Here is a 22416-nt window from a genome sequence, read left to right on the forward strand (position 1 = left end):
GTCTTATAACTTTTCTTAATATTTCTTAATTGTTAAAAATTTTATGCCTCCTGATATATCTAAAATAATGAAAATGGCGCTAAATAAAAAATTTGATTAAAATATTCTTAACTTAAAGCTAATTAAAATATTCTTACGGTAAGCAGTATAAGTAAGTAACGCGTTTTATAGTTTAATTGAATGAATAATGAAGATCAGAGGACAGATAAATTTTCTTTGTGAAAAACCATTCGTAAAAGCTGCAAAGTATTCGCGTCTTTAGAAACACAATACCAGCAGTGGCGGCCTTCTCGAAATAGACGAGAAGCCCAGCCCTCCAAACTCGTCCGAAAATAAAACAGGTTTCTTCCCTGCAAACCACGCTGTCCGATTGGTAGACTGACAGAAGAGTTTGCCGATTAAGCGACAATTAAAAAGAATTGCGATTTATGTTCCATTATTGTCAGATTTTGTACAGAAAGGTAAGTTGCAACTCGCAATGATTTTCCGTTTACAGATTATAACAACGACTTAATTAATTGTTCAAACAATCTACAGTTCACAAAAACCAATAGGTACATTTTCTCAATTTGTAAATTCTATTACCAACAGCGTATATTATTATATTATAGAGATATTGTAAATGTAATGAAAAGCGATTATTCTGGACTTATTATTTCAAAAAACACTTGGTTAACAGTCACACGACAGGTATCACACGACACATTACTTACAATACAGTTACAAAGTGTTAAAAAAAATAATTTGATGATTATAAAACAAATACTTCTTCGTTTAATATAGGAATAGAATATTTAAAAAATAAATAATGCGTCATAAATCATAAACTTCTATAATTCAGCTTAAGATCTACGTAGAATTTAAGAGCGCGCTGCTTTTATAAAATAATTATAGGTTATGCTGTTAAATTAATTAAAAATTAATAAATTTAATAAATTACTAAAATTAATAAATTAAAAAAACACAATATAAAGATCAGTATCAATGTTAATAATTAGTGTATGAGCGATAGACATTTGGCGTATGACTTGCATTAAAAACTATTAATTCCATTATACTTGATTCATTTTCATCTTGAAACGATACCCAATACATTTTTTTCTTATTCATACTCTTGGAATAACCATTATCTTCATTTTTATTCGATACATTGTTCATTAACACATGTCTTAATACTTTCACCTTTTTCCATTTATTCTTTGGCAAATTCTTCCGCATATTAGCATTTGCATTATATGCAATTTTTTGAGCAGGAAATTTACTAAATGATTGCGGAGACTGTGTTTTATCATTCACTTCCAAAATCATATTCCTATTTTTATATTGCTTCATGTCTTTATCGAAAGACTATACATTCGTTAGATTATATATTTCTGCATATATTTCATGTACTTTCTCAGAATTTTCGCGTTTATAATTCCTTTTTCTATTCAACTTCATAAAAGAGTCATTAGTTTTTCCAGCCGATAAAAAAAGTGTCATAGTTTCCCATGATGAGATATTGACGTCATGATCATTTACTATTGGATGTATTTCTAGAAACATAAATATTGTTAATATAAAATAACTATTCTACTTTATGATACTAGAAGTTGCATGCAAATTTTTTATTCTGTAATGTAATATTAGTATTAATTTCAATAGAAATATTATATGATAATTATAATCTTTGACAGTTTATCTATTTAAGAATGTAAAATCTTGTATTTCATTAATATTCAAAATGAACATGTTAATTTTTCAAAGTTTTATAATGTTATTTATATTATTGGGTTGTTAGTAGCAGTTCTGACTGTTTAAATATAAAATTCAGTTTTATTCTTGACTGGAATGGGAGACGAATTTCAAATAACGGAACATCAAAACGAACGAAATTAATCAATCATCGATTCATTTCGAACGAAAATTCAAATCAATATACTCCCAGTTCGTTATTAAGTACAATAATTGCAAAGAAATAAAAAATCAATCAATCATCAGTATTAATCGTAAATAAAAGGGGTATCATTTTTTTAAAAAACAATAGCTAAACTAAAAAATGTTGAACCTTAGTTGGATTTTCCTATCCTATTTACTCTATCCATCTATTTTACAATATATTTTACCACAAAATTTCAGGCACTAGAAGCCTATGAAAACTGTTTGAAAGAGTCCATTATTTTTAAAAAACGAGTTTTCCCGAACAAGCAATTATAAGATCATTAACAGATAGTAAATTGTACTTGAAAAAAGGTAATATGTACAATGTTCAATGAAAATGCTATTTCCATAAAGGTACGTTTCACTATGAACTTTTCAAACAATTCAATACTTAATGTTTAATAGCGTCTGTAATCATAGAATTGCATTATCGAATAGAAATATTACATGCACAGTAATACTTACTTGTTTCGTAATAATAATATAGAAGTATTGAAGTAAACAACAGAAGTAGAAATACTTTTATTCTTTCACAATACATATTATGTAGTAATGTTTTCTAAACTATTCTTTGAATTATACGAGAACGTGTTCATTAAAGGAATGTAATGAAGCAATCCGTAATTATTACTGATCTATCCAACGTAGGTACACAACACATTGTTAGTATAGTACATGAAGGACATAGTTATTTACACCCAACTAGACATATACATGCATATATATACTAAGAGACAATTCATACAATACATACAAATCATTCTACTGACCGATAATAATCATTTAACACTTATGTAACTGAATACATGTTATATTATACATTTAATTATATCTTTTAAAAATATATCATGAAATTTATTTCATTAATTGGAGGATAAAATATTTTATTTATTAGCATATTACTCTATCATGAGCATTTACATTGTTACGTGGTTTATACGTTACAATGATCCTAGGCTACAGGTCTGAAATCAGTATTGGTAAATGGTGGTGTATTATCTGATGTATAGAAAAATCGTTTATAGTCGTTAGGCGGATATTCGGGATCCTGATGAAACTGACTCGATGGATAAGAATCAACAGGTGGTACGGAATAATAGCTATATCTGTTATCTGAATAAAAATTCACAGGTTTGTCATAAGAAGGTAAATTGTAATTAGTATGTTCGTAATCGTGATATTTATGTTCGTACGATTCCGTAGTAAAATCGATTTGGTTTATGTCTTGTGGATATCCTTCATAATAGCCATAAAAAGGTGGATTTGTTTGGCTGTTATTCACTGTTGAATTTTGTGTAGTATTGATTGTCATTGAAATTTGAGTCGTATTTCTACTAGCTGTGTTGGTAGGAACCATTGTTTTATTTACAGTTTGTAGATTCGATGTCATTAACGAACTATCAGCATTTTCTTTGACAATACCTTTCACCAAATTGCCTTGTTTCGTATTAACTCCTTTTCGCATAATGCACGCAATAGCAGAAGATGATTGTATCTGTTAACAAATGAGATACTGTTATAAATTATATTAAATGAGATGATTATATAAATTATTAAATATTTCTCTTATTTTCTTATAACAAAAGTCAGCTTTATAATGTATGTGTAATGATATCTATCGAAATTTGATATTCATTTTTAATCTGCTACACCACTTTATGTACTCTTCCTATATGTTGCTTATAGTAATACGAATAAAGTATTGTAGAAACTACTAGTTAAAGCAGGACATTATTCAATAACCTAGAAGAAATTAAGCTTAAATTCATTTTTCGTACTTGTGATTAAACATATTTATATGAAATATTATGTCAGCAATGTTTATATATGTAATGTTCCTATAATATTCATATTAATTGTTAGATCTTTACAATTATAGCAAAATTCAACAAAAAGTTCGAAATACTTTTTAAATATTTTAATAATAATTTATAAACACATAGTTAAATCAATTTTTATTAAATGATAAATTTTTAAAAAATAAGGTTGATAAGTGATATTTCAGTTCATTATATGGCACAAATAAAAGTTAAACACATACTTAAATGTATAAACATATTTATAGAAAACGCGTACATAATGCGTATACTAAAATGATGATTATATCTCTTTAAATTAAATGCCATGAAAAATGAAATATCAGATAATTTTCTGGTCTAATTTCTATTTGCTCACTTTACCAAATCCTTACCTTCTCTTCCGCGTTCCGATCGCCCTCCACTTGGGACTCTACACTCTTGTCAGTATCTTCAGTGTCGTTCGGATTTTTGATGTTTTCAATTTTCTGAGCTTCCTCTACATATTCGTCACTATTATTTAGCAGATCAGTTGGTTTGTTATCGAACAAGTTCAATATTTGCGGATTTTGTGTTAATGGTTGAAAATTGTTTTGTATCCCATTAATTGACTGTGACCGTAGTAGGTCCCATAAAGGATAAATTCCGAAAGGAGTGGCTAATATATAAGGATACGACACGTAAGGATAAGGATTATAAATTGCAGCAACTTGAGGTGAAATTCGAGAAGCACCAACATTCACACTCAACGGTGGCAATTTGGTGTAGGTTTTTACATCGGACGACGCTGCACCTGCTAAACCACCAACACTTAAACCAGCTAGAAAAGCCAAGCTTCTTAAAATTTTAGATTTCCTGTTCGAAGAGTCGATCTTCATATTCGCAATTTTCTCTAAGCCTTGTAATGTAACCGAGTTTTGTTTCGAAGACGTATCCATCCGAGAAATTTCTTTCTCTGGCATCTGGATGTTATCACTATCTGTAGTTGTTGCTCTTAATGATCTATGGATTACTTCTAAATTTTCTGTCGTTGCTGTAACTCTGTAACGTATTCCTAAATAAAGCGTAATAATTAATGATACAATTCCACTGGAATGTAAATGTATTTATTATTACTTATATTTAACATAAATATAAATACTTACTACCGCAGTTAATAAATACAGTTAAAAGCACAAAGATCGAGAAATTCATTGTTACTGCTTGATGTTCCGAATAAGAATGAGAAGAAACTGAGGAATCTATTTGACAAAATTCAAAACCTGCGGGTTGCCCTCATCTTCTATCTTGTGAAAGTGTGTTTTCTAGATATGGTCGAAAATATGTTAATTGTGCCTAAGTTTCTTCGTTAAAATATGTGGGTTTTACTATGCATATTAAATATCTAATTTTAACATTATTATTTATAGTAATAATATCAAATTTTCTTAATATAAAAATTTTTATTATTAAAATTATTTTTAAATTTTTCATTACTTACACAAATACATTATTTTAATAGAAATAATAATTTAAGAGATAATATACAGGCATAATATTAAGCTGCGACATTATTTTAGTTTTTTAAATTTGGCGGGCATTATAGCGACACTATCTATATATATATGTATATCGTGTTGCTTTAGCTCCGCCATAGAAGAAGTCTACTTTTACGAATCAACGAATTTTCAGACGAAATGACTGGTTCAGTTGAAGATAGTACACATTTGAATGACAATATAAACGTGGAATTTGCGACTCCTGAAAAGCAAGAAGCACGTGCATTTTTGCGCGAACGATTTCTTCGTGTAATTACTGGAATTGTTGGTATGAAATAGCACTTTTTTAAACCTGTTTCCTTTTTCTTCAATCGAATAAAAAAATGTTTTAACATTCCTATAAATGCATAATCTTGTTTAAATTTTTATAATAGCAGCTTTCCAGGAAGTTAGAGCAGTTGAGTATAAAATTGCTCAAATGTGGCGCCAGTATCAAAAAAAACTTAGCCTAATGCGCGAATGTACATAAATTACTAATTTTTTTAATGTCAAAAATACTATAAATAAAACAATTTAGGAATATAAAACACAAAGAAACTACATGATAAATTTACAATTAGAATTATTATTATCTTTATTTTAAGGCTAACTAGAATTATTTGAAAAGATTCATCATGTAATCATAAATTATTTGTTATAGGTAAACAAGCAGAATTTTATCTGTATGAAAATACACAGGTTTCTGCTCAATTTAGAGGTTGTGATGTGGATTGTTTAGAAGTGTTTGTACGGAACTTGGAAACACCATTAGGCACAATTCCAGAAGCTGTTTTAAGAGCAAGTGACATTATTTATCTAAATATCCATGATATTAATAAAGAATAGTAAAGCTTCAAAATACAAGTAAGTAATATTAACTCTCTTATGTTACATAAAAAAGAATACTTTTATTTTTCAACTTTTTTTTAGTAACTTATATAAATATTTATTTACATTTTACAATTCACGAACGACGCATATTTAACATTGTATTTATTTCCGAAATAATACGTCTTAAGTGATCAATGATTTCCTTGAGATGTCTATTTTTTAATACCACTTGCTGAAAAAATTAAATATAACATTTTAATTTATGAAAAAAATATTTGTTTCCAATGTTTTATATTAATGTTTATACTCACTTCCATGATTTCCTTGCTTTCCTCACAAGCAAGTCTGTAGGCTTCAGAAGTCTTTTTCTCATCGGATTTCATATCCCATTCTTCTTTTAAAGGAATTAGACTTTCTATATGCGTATATTCCATACCTTGAAGTTGACAGTTTTCATTGCATTTTTCATAAATTACTCTCAAACGTCTAAATAATAATTTAAGTGTCCTTAATTGATCTTGTACTTTATTCTTTTTTTCATTAGCTAAATTTGCACCTTGTGCCATGCCTAAAATTATAATGCTGTATAACATAATTGAATGTATATCAAATACAACTAAGTAATCTTATTATACCATTTGGGGGTTGAAGAACTCTTAATGTTTGGAAGATTTCCAGGCTGCGACTAACAATGTCTTGTACAGTTTCTTGACCAAATCTGCATAAACTAGCAGTGTTAAATTCTTTATTTTGTTGTTGTTGTTGAGGTGGTGGTTGCGTAGGTGGAACAGGAGTTTGTGGTGTTGTAGCTTGGTTGCTTGCTTGATTACTCTGTTGTACCATCGCAGCTTGTTGCTGTTGTTGTAATTGCAATTGTTGCTGTTGCATCTGTTGTACTTGTTGTTGCATTGCAACTGACTGCTGTTGTTGTTGCTGTTGTGCCAATACTTGTTGAGCACTGGGCATACCCATAGTATTGGCGCCTACTCCACCTACACCAACTCCGACTCCGACTCCTACACCAACTCCAAATTGTTGTGGATTTACCATACCTATCAATATTTTGTATTAATATTACTGTATTCTTCTAATATTTGCCTCTTGGTCACTTTCTGTAACTAATACTTATACTACATTATACTTACTACCTTGTTGTGGCCCCATTAAGCCAGATACCATCTGTCCTCCACCAAACTGCGTTCTCATTGCAGATTGTTGTACACTAGGGAACCCAGATGGGAATGGATGTTGCTGGCCAGCCATGTTATTTCTATCTTGTCACAGCTTTAAATTTGAAAAATTAAATTGAATGTAAATGTGTGATAGTGTAAAGAAAATCAGGCAATAATTAAAAAATTGTTAGGTTAAGTACCCTTGTAATGCTATATTTTGGCTATTTATATATATTTTACAATTCCGGACAACACTTTTATTTAAAAAATTTGTCTTCAAATAACTGATATTTTATCTTTAAATGTAAGAAGCAAAATAATCATTAAAATGCTAATCCTAAAAGTCACAAATTATATTAACTTTTTATTATATTAACGAAATCAATATTTTTTGTTACGATATGTTTCTTACTTGGTAATAAATCGAAAATTACAGAATCACGCCATCAGCAGAGAAACAATAATAAAATATGCACATTTCCACTAACATGTGCAACGTAAAAGGCACAAATTACATCTTACATGCACGTTGTTGACATCACATCGCGCATCTATAGAACTAGAAAGGAGATGAGAGTGTTCACCCCCGTATTTCTGGTTGTTTCACAGTACAGGTGCTGCCCCATGCGGCATAGTGCTGAAGGTGGAACACGCTGGCATATATAAGAATCTATGTATTTAAATTTAAAGTTAGGAATTTGCCTTGTTTTTTGTTATATATTAACGCAGACAAGAACCTGTTGAGTTCCATGCTACAAGAACCTAATTAATTGTACGGTTCTACAGAAATGTTCGTCCCTACTTTTCTATCTGAGACCATCCTGAATAAATGCGGCGTCTTGTATAAATCGGGATGCGTTTATATAAATAATAGATTGTATTTCCTCGAAATTCGCTTACAATATCATATCATTTTAATTAAAAAATATTACGAGCATATTGATAAAAATGTCATAAAAAAGGGCCAATAATATAAAAGATTTATTATTGTATTGTTGGCTTATCGATATTCGATCTTGAATAGAAAAAGGACTATGTAATTGTATTATTCTAAATCCTAAAATATCATTAAAATGCTAAAATGCGAGGGTTCTTGTAGCGTTGTACTTAATAGATTCTTGCCTATGCTAGTGTACAATCAAATAGAGCAAATCCCTAATTTTATAGGGTTTTGTATATGCTGCCTTCAGCACTTCGCCGCATGGCGCAGCACTAGTCCGGGAACAATCAGAAGCATAAGCGTGGACACTCATTTCCTCTCTGTTATTATGTTGTATTTAAAAAATAATGTATATAAAACACGATATCACCCTGAAAGATCATCTTATTAAAATAAAATTTTGACAGGGAGAGTTACGTAAATATAAATTCTTATAATCAATAATGGCAATAATGTAGTATAAGCGCAAGGACAGCAGCTTTTACTATGTTAGTAACAATCGTCTATTTTGATATATATCTATTCATTGTTTTTGTAGAATAGAATTCTCTTTCCTAAAATTATAATATAGTGATATCTTTTAAACTTTCTTCCTCCCGTCATTGTATATATAATATACAGCTATATCTTTAAAATATAATACTATTTATAATAAGAATATATACATATACTTACGTTTTACAGACATTATGTTTTCCAGTTTGTTTTCATGTATATTTCACAATATACGTGCACTGAGAATCTAGTAAATGAGTATACGTTATATTTTTTGCTGTTCAAAATTCCATTATATATACGTAAATGTATAACATTAATATTCTAAGAATTTTATGTGAATATAATTTATAGATACAAAATGTAATGTATACCTCTTTTATTTTTAATATATAATAATATTAATAATATTATATTAATATTATTAATTAATAATTATAATTATTATATTATTTATATAATAATTAATAATATTATATAAATAAATATTTTTAATATATAATTTTAATATATAATATAACATTATTATAATAAACATGGATATTATAATACCTGGCGATAAATTTAATTCCAAATTTATTACAACAAAATATAAATACGCTCTTGTTTATTTATTTTCACTTTTTGTTTTTTCACTTTTTCACTTGTATTTTAAAATTATATAAATAATATTTTATACAATATTTCTGCATTTAAGTATAGATGTATACTAACGATTATATGTTAGAGAAGAATAGTGAAACATCCCTCAGAACGCAGGATCAAAGTCGATGTTAAATTCTTGGAAAGATACATAGGGCCAAATTCGGTGGTATTCGAACAATGTCCAAACAGGAGATAAGGTCAGTGCGCACGAAATGAACACAGTAGACATAACGGCCCAATCTTCAGTCCCCATGCACCTTGCTTGCTTTTGCCTTCACATTGTTTTTCTGGCACAGTCAGTATCTATCTCGTCGCAGACTGTTACTGGACGCTTTAAGATACGTGAACGAAAAATAACAGTGGCAAGTTGATCATCTCCGGTACGATGCCTCGCAAATCATTATTTTTCATTGTGATATTATTCAGCTTTATTCTATATGTTGAAAACAAGGCGATTGAAAATCGAAATTTTCAATCTAATATTGCAAATAGTGCTTCGAGGATACAAGATCAAAACATAAATGAAAACTTCGACTCCGAGGTAATCAAAAGTGAACGCTCAAATAGGAAAATAAACCACACTACTTGTGTCGGAAATTGTAATGAAAAAAAACAGAAATTTTTAAGTGAAAGCAAGCACATATGCCCTTATGAAAGTAAGGAATTGTGCTTAATATTCTCTTTGTCGAAAATTGCTAAAGTTCAAGTGGCTAATTTAAATCAGCCTTCGACGCATCACAGTTTAAAATCAAATATTTTTGACAGTGTGTCAAAAGATGCCAGAAATTCAAAAATAAACGAAGAAATAAAGGAGGAAGGGCAGTTCAGGCTCAATTTCGTAAATCGAAACGAGGACAAATATTTCCAGAATTCTTCGGAGAAACAGATGAAATCATCGAACGTTCATTGTCGAGCAATTCATGATGTTTATATACCAGAAGTGAAGCAGAATTTACCAGCTTTTGCTTGTGTATTTGGAAATAATACGTTCATTTTGTCGAGTGAAAGATTTCTTCAAGATCGACGAACATATTTGGATATAAAGATTGAGGAAAATACATTTAAAAATATAAAATTTGCTCCGAAAATGTCCAAAACCAATGGATTTGACGTGGTATCTGCTCTGCTTATTTTAAATCGCATTAATAATAATTACAGGATAGAAATGCACAAAAATATCCCTAATGAAGGAAAAGTCGATCAGTCAGAAGAAAGCCGATAAGAGACTATCAAGAAATAATCGTGTTTCATAGAAGATTCAAATACCCGGTGATAATTTTGAATTCATTATCTTTTGTTAGGTAAACAATACATGTAAATATGATAATTGTAACTATATCAGTAACTATATATTTGTTGCAACTGAAAGGAAGTTAAACAATTTTATAATGTAATTGCAAATATTTTTCACGATTTTTTTTCTTCCAGTTCTGATGTATTGTTGTTAAAATATTTGATATAAATGTAATTCGAATACAGCTCGCAGTCTATTTTATTTTGTATCCTATCTTTAAAATATCTTTATTCGAGCATAATAGGCATGACGTATTCTCGTAGATCGACAATGCATAGTACACAATATTGTAATTCGATTTGTAACACTTGACAATAAACATTTGAATCTTAAAATCCATTGGACAAGTTTTATCACATAATTCTACATTGTTCATATTGCTATAAATAAATCTCACTATAAATGCTATATTATCATCTTATCATCTTAAGTCCGATCATATTATCATCTTCACTTCGAATTTCCTAGATCGATTCTCTGTTCGTCCTTCTTCTGGTGTCGGTAACGTTTTTGATGAATGGGTTGTTTTTTGAACATTGGACGAAACATTCGAAAGTGGTTGTTCCTTGACAGGTGGTTTATCATTTATCGTGAGTTGAGTTGTCGGATGACTTTCTTCAGTAAGATGTTGCGCAAGATCCTTAGATATTGACGATGAATCGTCGGTGATGATTCGATCGTTCAATTTAGTTCCACTAGAAATTCGTTCGTTAGTTTCCTGATTCGATTTATCCAAAGTCGATGTTAAAAGATGCAAATTGGAATCGTGTATATTATCTAAATTTGTTATTCCTTCCCCGATATCAGTTCGTAAGTTTTCAAGATCTGCTTTTTCTTCTTCAGTTAATGGATTAACCTTAAAAATAAAATATTAATTTTGCCAATTGTACACACATTTGAATAATAGTTTTGAATTCGTTTTACTACAGAATGATAACTACTATATTTTAAATGAAATCGTTATAACTTATATTTTTCAAAATGAGGATTGTAAGTTGCCCTTTGTAAATTTAACTTCAATTGCATATTTTATATTTACAGAATATTCACAAAGAAATCATATTTCGTTTTGCAATCTTCCGTATATATTTTACTAATTACAATAGAAAAGATATCGATACAGATTCGTAATTGTTCGTTAGCTACTAATTTATAATTTTCTTCTAATACTTCAGTGATAGGATTTACGAATATTTCTTACAACTGTATGTTCCGTTAGAACCGATATAATTTATTTCTTTCAAAAAGATTAATGATTAGAAGTACTTTAATTTTTGTTTGTGTTCTGATTTCAGACGAAACCCTCACATGACTTAGTATATGTAGCAATAACACGTTCGGCAATGTTGGTAATTATGAAGCGTGAAACATGAATTTTTTTAATATAGTTTTGACATATCCAGTTTGAGAAAGAAGCACTTCTAAACATTTCTTTTTTGATTGATTCTAGGAATATCTTTCTTGTTAGCATATATTAGACTTATGTCTTTCATGTACTCAAGAGTAATAACTTCCATCGATGCAAGTGTATAGATACAGTTTATGTACCTAATCAATGTGTACATGTATGTATATACGTAATTTGTGATCAAAGGTTTACACGAATGAATTTTTGTTCAATTTTGTTTTTCAAGTTATTTGAGATGATCATTGAAGCATTAGTTTATCGCTATTAATGTATTATGATAGAATAAATGAAAAGAACAGACGATTTAATGAGTCATTGATCTCTCCCTAAGATTAACCATTTACGCAGGTGTCAGGTGAAAATATATAGGATATAAAAGCAATTACTACGATTAATCGAACTGGCGGTAATATTTTTTCCGCACTCTCGCATCATCCGTTGTTAATGCGCATATTACCATCATGAAGCAATATCCATTTTTGGTAAGAAAAGTGTTAGAAATTAATCAATATTATATGATTTAGAAAAAGAGCAATTATGTTTTTTGGTGTTTTCCTGATTTATATTTTAACAACATGAAAAACATACGAAATAAATGAGATTCATACTTTAACCACAGGTTTTGAAGCAATTATTTTCTTTACGTGTTTCTCTCGATGTCTTTTTACATCGCCCTCTGTTAATTTGCTATTCTTTTCATCTTTAGGATTAAAAAGACTGCTCATTTGTCTAATTTTTACAGGGTGATCGTTGTACTTATTAATTTCGCCTTCCTCAAGAATAATAGCCGGAAAATCAGAAGTATTATCTAAATCGGTTTTCTGTAACAACAATTAAACGAAAGATTTTGACATTTTACGAATTTACATTCAAATATCGCGATTGCCATCGCATTGCAACGAGTGAAATAAAAAGCTGGAATTATTTAAAAAAGTAACTTGTGTTGTAGTAACTTTTCGATACTACAGTTATGCTTATTAATTTCGACCAGTAAAGAAGAATTAGTTCGTAAAATGCTATTAACTATTACAATCATAATTCTCTTTTTACAAATTTTTATTGTTTATCGTTAAATTGTTCAAGTGGATTAGTCACCTTGGATAAGCTTGGTCCTTCGTGAAATGCCTCGGCTAAGGCAGGATTTATTTCCTCCAATGGTTGATCACCATGCCGTATATAAACCGGAATATAGCCTGGGATGACAGGTAATACTTGGAGTGGATAGGAATCTAGAAGAAATTAGGATCGAATGAAAAACCAAAAGTAAATTGATATCGGAACGAAGCAAGTTGTAGATTTTGACAAACGATAATTTATAATACTATAATGCGATGTGACAGCGTGCACTAGTCTTGTATTACAAAAAATACTCGCGCGTGTCATGCATGTGTAATTTATTTTTTATAATTGCGAATCACATTGTATTATTGATAATTGATAAGCGATATACGTATAGTTATTTTTGAGTATTATATGAAATAGGAAACCCGTGGGCAAATTGTACCAATCAAAATAAGCAAATATTTTGCGCAAAATATAAACTCCGATCCGTCATAGTTTACCAAGGACGAACGATATTTAAACAAATATTCAACACACTTTTGCCCGCTATTAGCTATTTCGTCTATACACTTGCTTCCCATGATATCGATGAATTCCATTAATCATTTGATCGCTACTCGAATCACAAATATCCCGAAGGCACACAAACAACTTAACACTTGTTCCCGTAACAATTTATAATAAGCACCATGTAGATTTGAATACACGCTTGGTTCACGCGGGAATTTCAAAAATTCCTTCTACTCACGGACATAAGCAATCGAGAGAGATATTAGAAACACAAGATTGTAGACGGTCCTGGTACCACGCATCATCTCAGCAGCCTGCATCTTTGAACGGTACTAAGCCCCTGGAGCACGGGGCTCTCTCCTTTATATCTACGTTCCCCTCTACCCCTTCGGTCTGTACTACCGAGAGGCCCCTCGGGGTTAACGCCGTTCCGTTAATATCGGAGCAAAAAGTCAAATCTTCCTTCACTTTCGGCAATCGAGACGACCTAACAACGAAGCCTATTCGGACATTCTCTTGCTGCTTTCTAGGAAATTCACCGGTATATAGAACCGGGTTTTGTAACTTAACCGCATTCGTTTTTATCCTCTTACTGGGATTTTGTTTCATTGAACAAGAGACTAATAGGCTGAGCTGCGTGTTCCACAAAAATAGTATGCCGTCGTTGAACATCAAAAAATTCGATCGCTTGAAAATAAATTAACGAACGTTAATCATTCGTCCATCAAGAGTGCTTTTTTGTAAACATTTAAAAAGGTATGTTATAATTTGGTAGCTGCGATTTTTTTCTAATAATCTGTCGAAGTTTCGTGTTCTATGCGCTTGAAACATTTTTTAGAAATGGAAAAGACGAAAAGTTCAAACGTAGGATTGTTGGTTAAAGGAGAAGGTTGAAGAAACCTTCGTGCGCTCTTTCGCTCGCGAAATGTGCTGCTGTTAAGAATAGATTCGATCTCTTCGCGCAGGTAATCGTACCCCGCAAGACTGCCAGAGATCTTCGACCTTGAGTCTTCTTCTTCCTGATCGTTCAAGTGAGTCCGATTCGAAGATCGATAGTGCGTAAATCTTACGAATCGAAGGCCAATATTGATCGACGTGTGATAAGTATTAATAAATTGCAATCGTAGATTCGTTTGATGAAACTTGTTTATGAAATCTACATACATATTTCTTGCGTAATTTTATTTTTAAATTTTTCTGTGTTTCAGGTATATTTATAGGAACATATATTTATCATAATAGTTATTTAACTCTTTTCTAATAAAATTCCTTACTTAAAGAATGACTTAAAGAATGACTATAACTATTTTCATAGTTAATAATAGAAATAAGCGAAAATAAATACAAGTATGTACTATACACGTATGTATATTATACAGAGATTTATACTTACACATAATATGTTTTACTTTATAGGAAATTATAATCTTGATATCAAAGTAAGAAAAAAGAAAAAAGGATGGTCAAGTGAAAAGTTTTGTCAAGCAGTTTGACGTTTTAAATACCAAATATCAGTTACTTAGATACTATTCGAGATATTAAGGTTTGCTTAACAAGTGTTTAGATTCGTAGCTACCGTTAGCTTATTGCTTTTTTGTCTGAGTGCTGAGTAAACTTTTTTTTATATTACCAGATCACCTTTTCGTCCTTTAATTAATCCGGTATTAACGATACCTATACAAACTTACATATATATAATCTTTTCTTTTTAGAGGTCATCGTTTCACAGAGATCCTGTATTGTTTAAGCTGTTTCTTTTTTCAAAAATTCTAGTTACGTTTGATTATAGCGTACATTAATTAAATATTACAATTAATTAAAATATACTATAGGAAAATCATGGATACACAATAAACTTGGAATTTTGAATTACATGTATGGCTGAAAAGGTAGTATTTACACTACTATCAAACCATAGAATAGAAGTATCAATATTTTACTATAAATATTATTATTAGGAGAATCGTAACTCAAATAATTATGAAACGTAGCAATTAGTTGACTGTGAAATATAGCTATAATTTAGCAGTATTTATTATAATCATATATCGTTTTTCTATAAACTTTAAGGCTACTTTTAAGATTCTGGAAAATTTTACTTGAGCTCGTGCATACTGTAAAGTATAATTCTTAATCTCAAATGTCACAATTACAAGAAATTATATAGTAGTTCTATTAACCCCTTTTTGTTTACAATAGATTTTAGCACAAGAAATCCTATGATAATTCCCTGTAAAAAATGACGCTTTTAAAATAAAATTTCAATCGTTTAAATATCAGAAAAAATTAAGTTCTTATTTACGTCAGGTAATTATTGCTAACATTGTATATAACCAAATATTGATACATCTAATTTTCGTATAAAATCGAGTTGTGTTTTTACGCGGAACATTAAGCTATGTATAGTGCTAACTTGTTGTTCGTATATTTATTCTTATATTTTACTTCATTCGATAAAATTGTATACAATCATGCGATATGATTCTAAAAATAAACTGCTTTTTAATTTTAGTGCTATCTTATTGTGACGATTAAGCCCCAGGGCAACAATATATCCTGAACGAAAGGTCAGGATCACCACTCAATGTACAAAGACTCGCATGTCCACCTTAAGTAAACTCTTTCTATGGCAACATATGCATGATAACAGTTATAGATACCACCCGTATATATACCACTTTCTAGTTTATTTTTATGATGAATTTTACAACACATACATTAGCAATTATACTTCCGTACATTCAAAGTAAAAAGAAAAGTCACAACTAAACTGATACCTCATGAGGTATTGAATCTTTCCTAATATCGTTTTGTACAAAAAGCAATAGTCATATTGATACTGACTGCCTTAAGAAATGTTTTTCCTTTGTACCATAGTTCAACTTTGTTAAAATCGCTATCAAAATAGAGGTAGAGTGGTTTATTCACGATCGATGTTATGACAAGGAAGATTAGTCTATATAACTCAACGTTCCTTAGCAATTAATGGATTTGCGAAGACTGGATTATTAAAAAGTTGCGTCACTTTCCATTTTACAATGCTCGTAAGTATGTACCAGTCAGCGTGAGTAACGTGTATCATCATCGATCGACGTCCCCTTTTCCGCTCGTACGTGTCGAAGAAGGGCGTAAGTGATGAGCTGCTACTAAGCGCTATATTGCCGGATGTATATGCGTGCATAATCTCGCGTATTGACACAGTTAGAATTCTGGTTTAGTGGGTCGTTCGTATTAGCTCTTAACATTATTTTCGGAAAAAAATTGTATTGCCTACGAAATTTTTTTGTAACGTATTTTTGTAGTGGAAGTTACTTACCTCGTATTAAACCAGCGATAAAGAATATTCCTATAGAAAACCGGTTTCGTATAAATGCTACCTGTCGTTTAAATGATAATTATATATTAAACATATTATTTAATTTTCGACTAATCCCTCGTAAATTGATTAGAAAATTTGATACTTTTACCTGAGAATATATCTATGAGAAAAATGATATCTTAAACGTAGAGTTGAAAAATATAAACGCGAAAAATATTAAGTAAAATTCGAGTAAAGATAGATAGGAAGAAATAGATGTTCGAACAGGTGTCTACAATAGGAATGAATCATCGATTCTTCGCATGTTTTCAAATCAAATGAAATTAATTCGGCCATCGCATATTAATTTTCGTGTCAAACGTGTATTGTGAAATGTGGCACGACTACTTCGGTTACAATTGGCAAACAGAAGCATATTGACAATTCTTACTATACTGTAGAATCAGGCGGAGTTGTTATATAAAAATGTATTATCGATTCCTTGCGAATCGAAACGACGTTTTTCGAAAGAACTGTTTTAACTTTTTATGGACGCCGTTGTGCGAACTGGATGCGATTCCTCTCACGAAAAGGAACATCTTCATGAGAATGTGTACGGTTCTAGCGGTTAGACTTTTCTATGTATATTCCAGCTGGATGCAACCGGTTTCGTTTTACGACCCTAAAAAACTGCTGAGGATTAAATTAAAGCCTTGTCGTTTTGCAATCATCAACAAACTTAAGTAACCCTGGTTCCAGTCGCATAAAAGGGAAATTGACGTTTTATAAAAACTCCCGTCATCGATCTAACAATATTTCACTTTGTACAACTTGTATCTTATCTCGTGTGCAATTATTATCGGGACGTTTACAAAATAATACAACATGAAATGGTACCAGTTTAGCATTTAGATTGCTGATGTCTGCGTTATACGAGAACATTGAAAGTCTGGCGACAGTTATATAAATCGTCGTGTATATTACGTCGTCTGTAGAAGATTCTGACTGAAAGGTAGAATGCTATTCCTATTGATATACGCCAATAATAATATAATTTATGAAATCTGTTGCTTTAGGTGACTACCACTTGAATCGCAAAGATTACATATTAATCATAGAAACGCAACATTGCAAAAAATAGTCTACGTATATGACTTCGAAAATAATAATTCCAACTTTCATTTTGGACAATTCCATTTTCTATTTATTCCATTTTCTATTATATTGTATAAATTTCTGACATATAACTCTGCTATATAGTTATATATATATATTACTCACTGGTGTTACAGGTTTAAGGAATATATATATATATATACATTCCTTTCCTTAAACCTGTAATAGCAGTGAGTAATACCGATGATTCATGATTAAAAGAATATTTCTACGTTATTAAGATAATTTTGATCCCATTTCTGATTTGATATGTTTCAGATTTTTAAAGATATTTTTCATAAGTATCGCAAAAAAAAAAATAAGATAACAACGTGTTTGTAACTGTAAACGCGGCTTTTGTTTTTCCAACAAGACAGTTATTTAAAATCATTAGTCAATGGTATACTTGACTAATGAATCATTAATCAATATTATACTTGGCTAATGACTTGTCAATGAAAACGTTGTGTACAATATGTAAATATCGTATTTAAATAATATACAAAAGGAAAAAGAGGATGATTAAACTGATTTAAGTCAAGGTTTTTCCACGTTTACCTATTATTTATGCGTCAGGATTATGCATGTATAATTATCAAATCACGCTAGCGTTAACTATGATTTTTAGTGTTTACTACTGTTTCATTATCGCCAGCAAAAAATCATCGAAATAACAGGCTATAAAGTGGGTCAGCAGTATTCCTGTCTATTTCGACGCACCACATAACTTCGCCGATTTAACGAAAACCAATTACTCTTACAAATGACTGAATTTATCGTCTCGATACTGTAATGCGTAAAAATCAGAACGAATTCAACACGCACGTTTCGAAGACCGGCTTATCATCTAGATAAATTATTCATGCAAGGAATCATGGAAGTGTAACAGTGAAACTGCAAGGTGCAGCTCTCACAGAAAGCAATTAATCACACGTTTACTGGATCCAGTCAACTATACTTTAAACTAATTTTCGTTCCCGTTTAATAAATTAAAAATATGATCAGTTCTTATGTTTTTGACTCGTGATTTAGTCACTTAATATTGATGTAATATTTTAGTTAGTAGATATTAATCATGAAACGCTATAATGAAATATTACTATACTTTCTTATAAGTACCTACCAGTTATTGACCACTACTGTTTCTACTATGACCATCACTACAGTAATTTGCTTCTTTATAACGCAAAATATGGAATGTTATATAAATACATGTAATTAATTGTATAAATTTTGATACTGTTTGAAATTTAAACGTTCGTGTTATATCTCACGCATACTTTCATGCTGGTATTGTTGACAGTCCAAATTAAATTCTACAATATTTCAAAAATTACAAATAATTAATATGTAGAATTTGTCATTTATTAAAATAAGAACATTATTAACGATATAAAAATAAGAATTAATGCTTATATAATATTAATGCCTATATAAAATTGCATTTGAATTATTGTATATCTCAAACTTTTGTTTTAAAAACGATTATTACTGTAGCAAACGAAATTTCATTTCAAGTTTATAATAAATAAAACTCTATTTCTCTTTACGTAAATCACTGATAACATTTATCACGAAATAATGAAACTGAAATTTTGTATTAATTTTATCACTAATAATTACTATAAAATATTGATTTTTTAAATACTAACTGATTTAACGTAATTTAATTATTAATGAGAGTATGAATTATAAAACTAAATTCTTCTTGCGCGAGGGAATAATTTTATTTGATTCGATTATTGAGATGTTATTTGAACTATTTTACAATTCTGTGGATGTACACATAAATTTACAAGTAAATTGTAACGTACGATTATTTTAATAAATTTCAATATTAAAAAAACAGAGATGTGTGTGTTGAGAACTGGAAATAGCAGTAAAGCACAGAAAGATTTTTATTTCTGTGACGCAACGTGTACAAAATTTTGATACAGGTAACGTTGTTTTCGAACAGATCGAAGGAGAAACCGAGGTCTGATTATTTCACTGGTCGGAGTAAGTTTTTACGATTTGCCCCTTGTTCGCCCAGTTTTTCCTCATTGCACTCCTCGTCCAGAAGACCTCGAGGGCCGTTTGCCGTCGGCGACGGTCAACGACCGGAAAATACTTGCAGATCATGAAGAAGAAAATGCTGAAGAAGAAGACTGGCAAAGCACTACTCATGATTGAGACTTTGATGGAAGTCACTAGGTATTCAACGACCTGCAGACCCACATTTTCACTTCGCTTCTTATGAAGTCCTGTTGGATCTCTGCTAATATGATAATTAAGTGTATTTTAAGTTCGAAATTTTTTACATCATTCAAAATTTGATATAACTTATTTACGAACTGATTGTATGATTTCAATCAATGCGATCGATCAGTTTCAATGATTTTCGTTGTAAAATTGCACGTACGAATTGTATGTACTTTAATGTATTTTAAGAATTTGTGCTGTTTTCGTTTTTATCGATGACAATTATGCAGCGGTGAATTTAAAATATAAATCTCAGAGTTGAAACGCATTATAATTGGAATATCAATGTTTAAGTATTTATAAATAGAATAAATATTACGCAACGCTATAGTTAATCGACTAAGAGAAATATCATACAAATTAAATTGATACATATAGAATTATGAATGTAACTTAGAAGGAAAGCGACATTTAAAAAACAAATACTTGTAGCTCGTAACATAAGATGTTTAAAGAGAAAATAAACATAATTAGGATCTAAACGAAAAATCCTTTGTAAGAAATGCAATAATTTTAAATAAAGCTGTGCAACAAATTATATAATAACCATACAATAATTCTGTAATAATTTTCAATATCAAAATAATCGTATTTGGTATTGTTTGATTATTATTTCACATATCAATATTTTACAAAATGTATATGATAGTTCATCGATTAAGCTATAGATAGATAAGAAGCGCCATAACTTTTAAAGGACAGGCTACAAAATAATAAATCGCAATTTTTTAGCGCAAATAGTAACATCATTCAGTCTGCATGATATACAAATATATAAATAAAATATTAAAGTACGGTTTAGTGAATTTAATTTAATTTCTTCTTGATTTTTCTCAGTTGCTATTATAATAAATATGCGAAAAAAATAAATGTAGTTAAATAGAAACCTTCAGATTTATCGCTGATAGATACATTAGCTACAGAAAAGTGAAAACAAAACGTCTATACAATAAATGCAGTTATTTACATTTGCTACTTCGAGTAATGTATTACCTGATTCTTCGGGGAATCTTATCCAATGCATACTAGGAATTTGAAATATCGATGAAAATCTAAAGATAAATTACAATACTTATATGAATAAATAATTCATGAAATTTTAATTCTTTATTATTTCATACTAATTCGTTTACCAGTCGTAATTTATATTATATTACAGAATCACACAAAAAATCTGTTCTACCAAATTTACCAAACTTTCATTTCATTTATACGGTAATTGTTTCCTTATATTGCTACGTAATTGTTGTATTTAATGCTGCTGTAATTTTTGAACCCGTTACTTATTCTGTTCTTTCTTCATGCTCGCAATACTTACATTTTCTAAATTAGTTTATGGAAATAATACACTGCAGGTTGAAAACGAAAGCAGACTTAAAATTTCATGAACGGTTAACATGGTACATCTTTTTTTTTTTTTATTTTTGTACTATCGAAACACGTTCGACGTTTCTGAACGTATAGATCAAATAAATTTTTGTTTATTTTCATACTAATGTTCGATGAGGTAAATGATGAGAAAGCGTGTGATCACAACTTGAAACTACGGATACGGATCACGTATTCGCAGCAGCACGGAACCTATCACCTAGTCTCGGAGATTTGACTTCGTTTCGGCGCGGATTTCGTTCCGCACGCGCGCGCGTGCTCATTCCTTCCTGACAGTCTTGGAAAAATAGAGAAAAGAATCGAAACCTTACCGTTATGTTCACCCAACTCGCGCCATAATTACAGCATGGACTTGCTACTTGCAAGATGTATACAACCATAGCCAGCGATATAATGTGCACAGTTTAGACCATGCCACAGTAACAGCACGCTCGTTTCTTTTAGTAATTACATGAAATTGAATCGTGCCTATCTATCAACGTTCGACGCGTGTAATTATTCATCTCTGTTTTACCTTGCGTGTGACATTAATTATCGCCGTGCAAATGTATATTGCATGCTTAGTACTGAAATAGCTATCTAGATGTTAATGTCACTCCTTTAGAAACTATAGCGTGTCGCTAATGTCTTGATTATCGAACGTATTATATCATCAATTGCAACGAATTGTGAACTATTAACCAAGTGTTTATTAATATTTGTGTTTATTAATTATTGAGTAATATAAAGATGCAATTTTTCAA

General features: G+C 30.2%; 5 protein-coding genes across 11 annotated transcripts; 2 read left to right on the forward strand and 3 right to left on the reverse strand.

Annotated features, from left to right (window-relative positions):
* Positions 1 to 413: 413 nt before the first annotated feature.
* Positions 414 to 20819, forward strand: LOC117158987 (gem-associated protein 7). Of its 6 annotated transcripts, none has more exons than XM_076618912.1 (4): positions 414 to 461; positions 5342 to 5522; positions 5895 to 6097; positions 20001 to 20819. In XM_076618912.1, the coding sequence occupies exons 1-3, from the start codon at positions 429 to 431 to the stop codon at positions 6077 to 6079; spliced, it is 399 nt and encodes a 132-aa protein (XP_076475027.1). In that variant the 5' UTR covers positions 414 to 428; the 3' UTR covers positions 6080 to 6097; positions 20001 to 20819. The 6 variants fall into 6 exon arrangements, with proteins under 6 accessions (XP_076475027.1, XP_076475026.1, XP_076475023.1 ...); XM_076618911.1 differs by lacking the exon at positions 20001 to 20819 and adding an exon at positions 10082 to 10219; XM_076618908.1 differs by lacking the exon at positions 20001 to 20819 and adding an exon at positions 9401 to 9539.
* On the reverse strand, positions 2765 to 4931 carry LOC117158927 (uncharacterized). The gene is made up of 3 exons (XM_033338338.2): positions 4862 to 4931; positions 4112 to 4770; positions 2765 to 3415 (listed from the first exon to the last, which is right to left on the reverse strand). Exons 1-3 carry the CDS (start codon positions 4908 to 4910, stop codon positions 2873 to 2875), a joined length of 1251 nt encoding a protein of 416 aa, XP_033194229.2. The 5' UTR covers positions 4911 to 4931; the 3' UTR covers positions 2765 to 2872.
* LOC117158957 (mediator of RNA polymerase II transcription subunit 30) lies at positions 6117 to 7341 on the reverse strand. 2 transcript variants are annotated; one of them, XM_033338386.2, is made up of 4 exons: positions 7213 to 7341; positions 6700 to 7116; positions 6376 to 6632; positions 6117 to 6296 (listed from the first exon to the last, which is right to left on the reverse strand). In XM_033338386.2, exons 1-4 carry the CDS (start codon positions 7325 to 7327, stop codon positions 6198 to 6200), a joined length of 888 nt encoding a protein of 295 aa, XP_033194277.1. In that variant the 5' UTR covers positions 7328 to 7341; the 3' UTR covers positions 6117 to 6197. The 2 variants fall into 2 exon arrangements, with proteins under 2 accessions (XP_033194277.1, XP_033194268.1); XM_033338377.2 differs by having other exon boundaries at positions 7210 to 7341.
* On the forward strand, positions 9431 to 10794 carry LOC117158973 (uncharacterized). Its single transcript, XM_076618901.1, has 2 exons — positions 9431 to 9513; positions 9809 to 10794. The coding sequence occupies exons 1-2, from the start codon at positions 9494 to 9496 to the stop codon at positions 10536 to 10538; spliced, it is 750 nt and encodes a 249-aa protein (XP_076475016.1). The 5' UTR covers positions 9431 to 9493; the 3' UTR covers positions 10539 to 10794.
* LOC117158968 (uncharacterized) lies at positions 10782 to 13945 on the reverse strand. The gene is made up of 4 exons (XM_033338397.2): positions 13829 to 13945; positions 13114 to 13247; positions 12627 to 12839; positions 10782 to 11466 (listed from the first exon to the last, which is right to left on the reverse strand). The coding sequence occupies exons 1-4, from the start codon at positions 13908 to 13910 to the stop codon at positions 11047 to 11049; spliced, it is 849 nt and encodes a 282-aa protein (XP_033194288.1). The 5' UTR covers positions 13911 to 13945; the 3' UTR covers positions 10782 to 11046.
* Positions 20820 to 22416: the final 1597 nt, after the last annotated feature.

Source organism: Bombus vancouverensis, chromosome 5 (assembly GCF_051014615.1).
Source record: "Bombus vancouverensis nearcticus chromosome 5, iyBomVanc1_principal, whole genome shotgun sequence".
Taxonomy (NCBI): domain Eukaryota; kingdom Metazoa; phylum Arthropoda; class Insecta; order Hymenoptera; family Apidae; genus Bombus; species Bombus vancouverensis.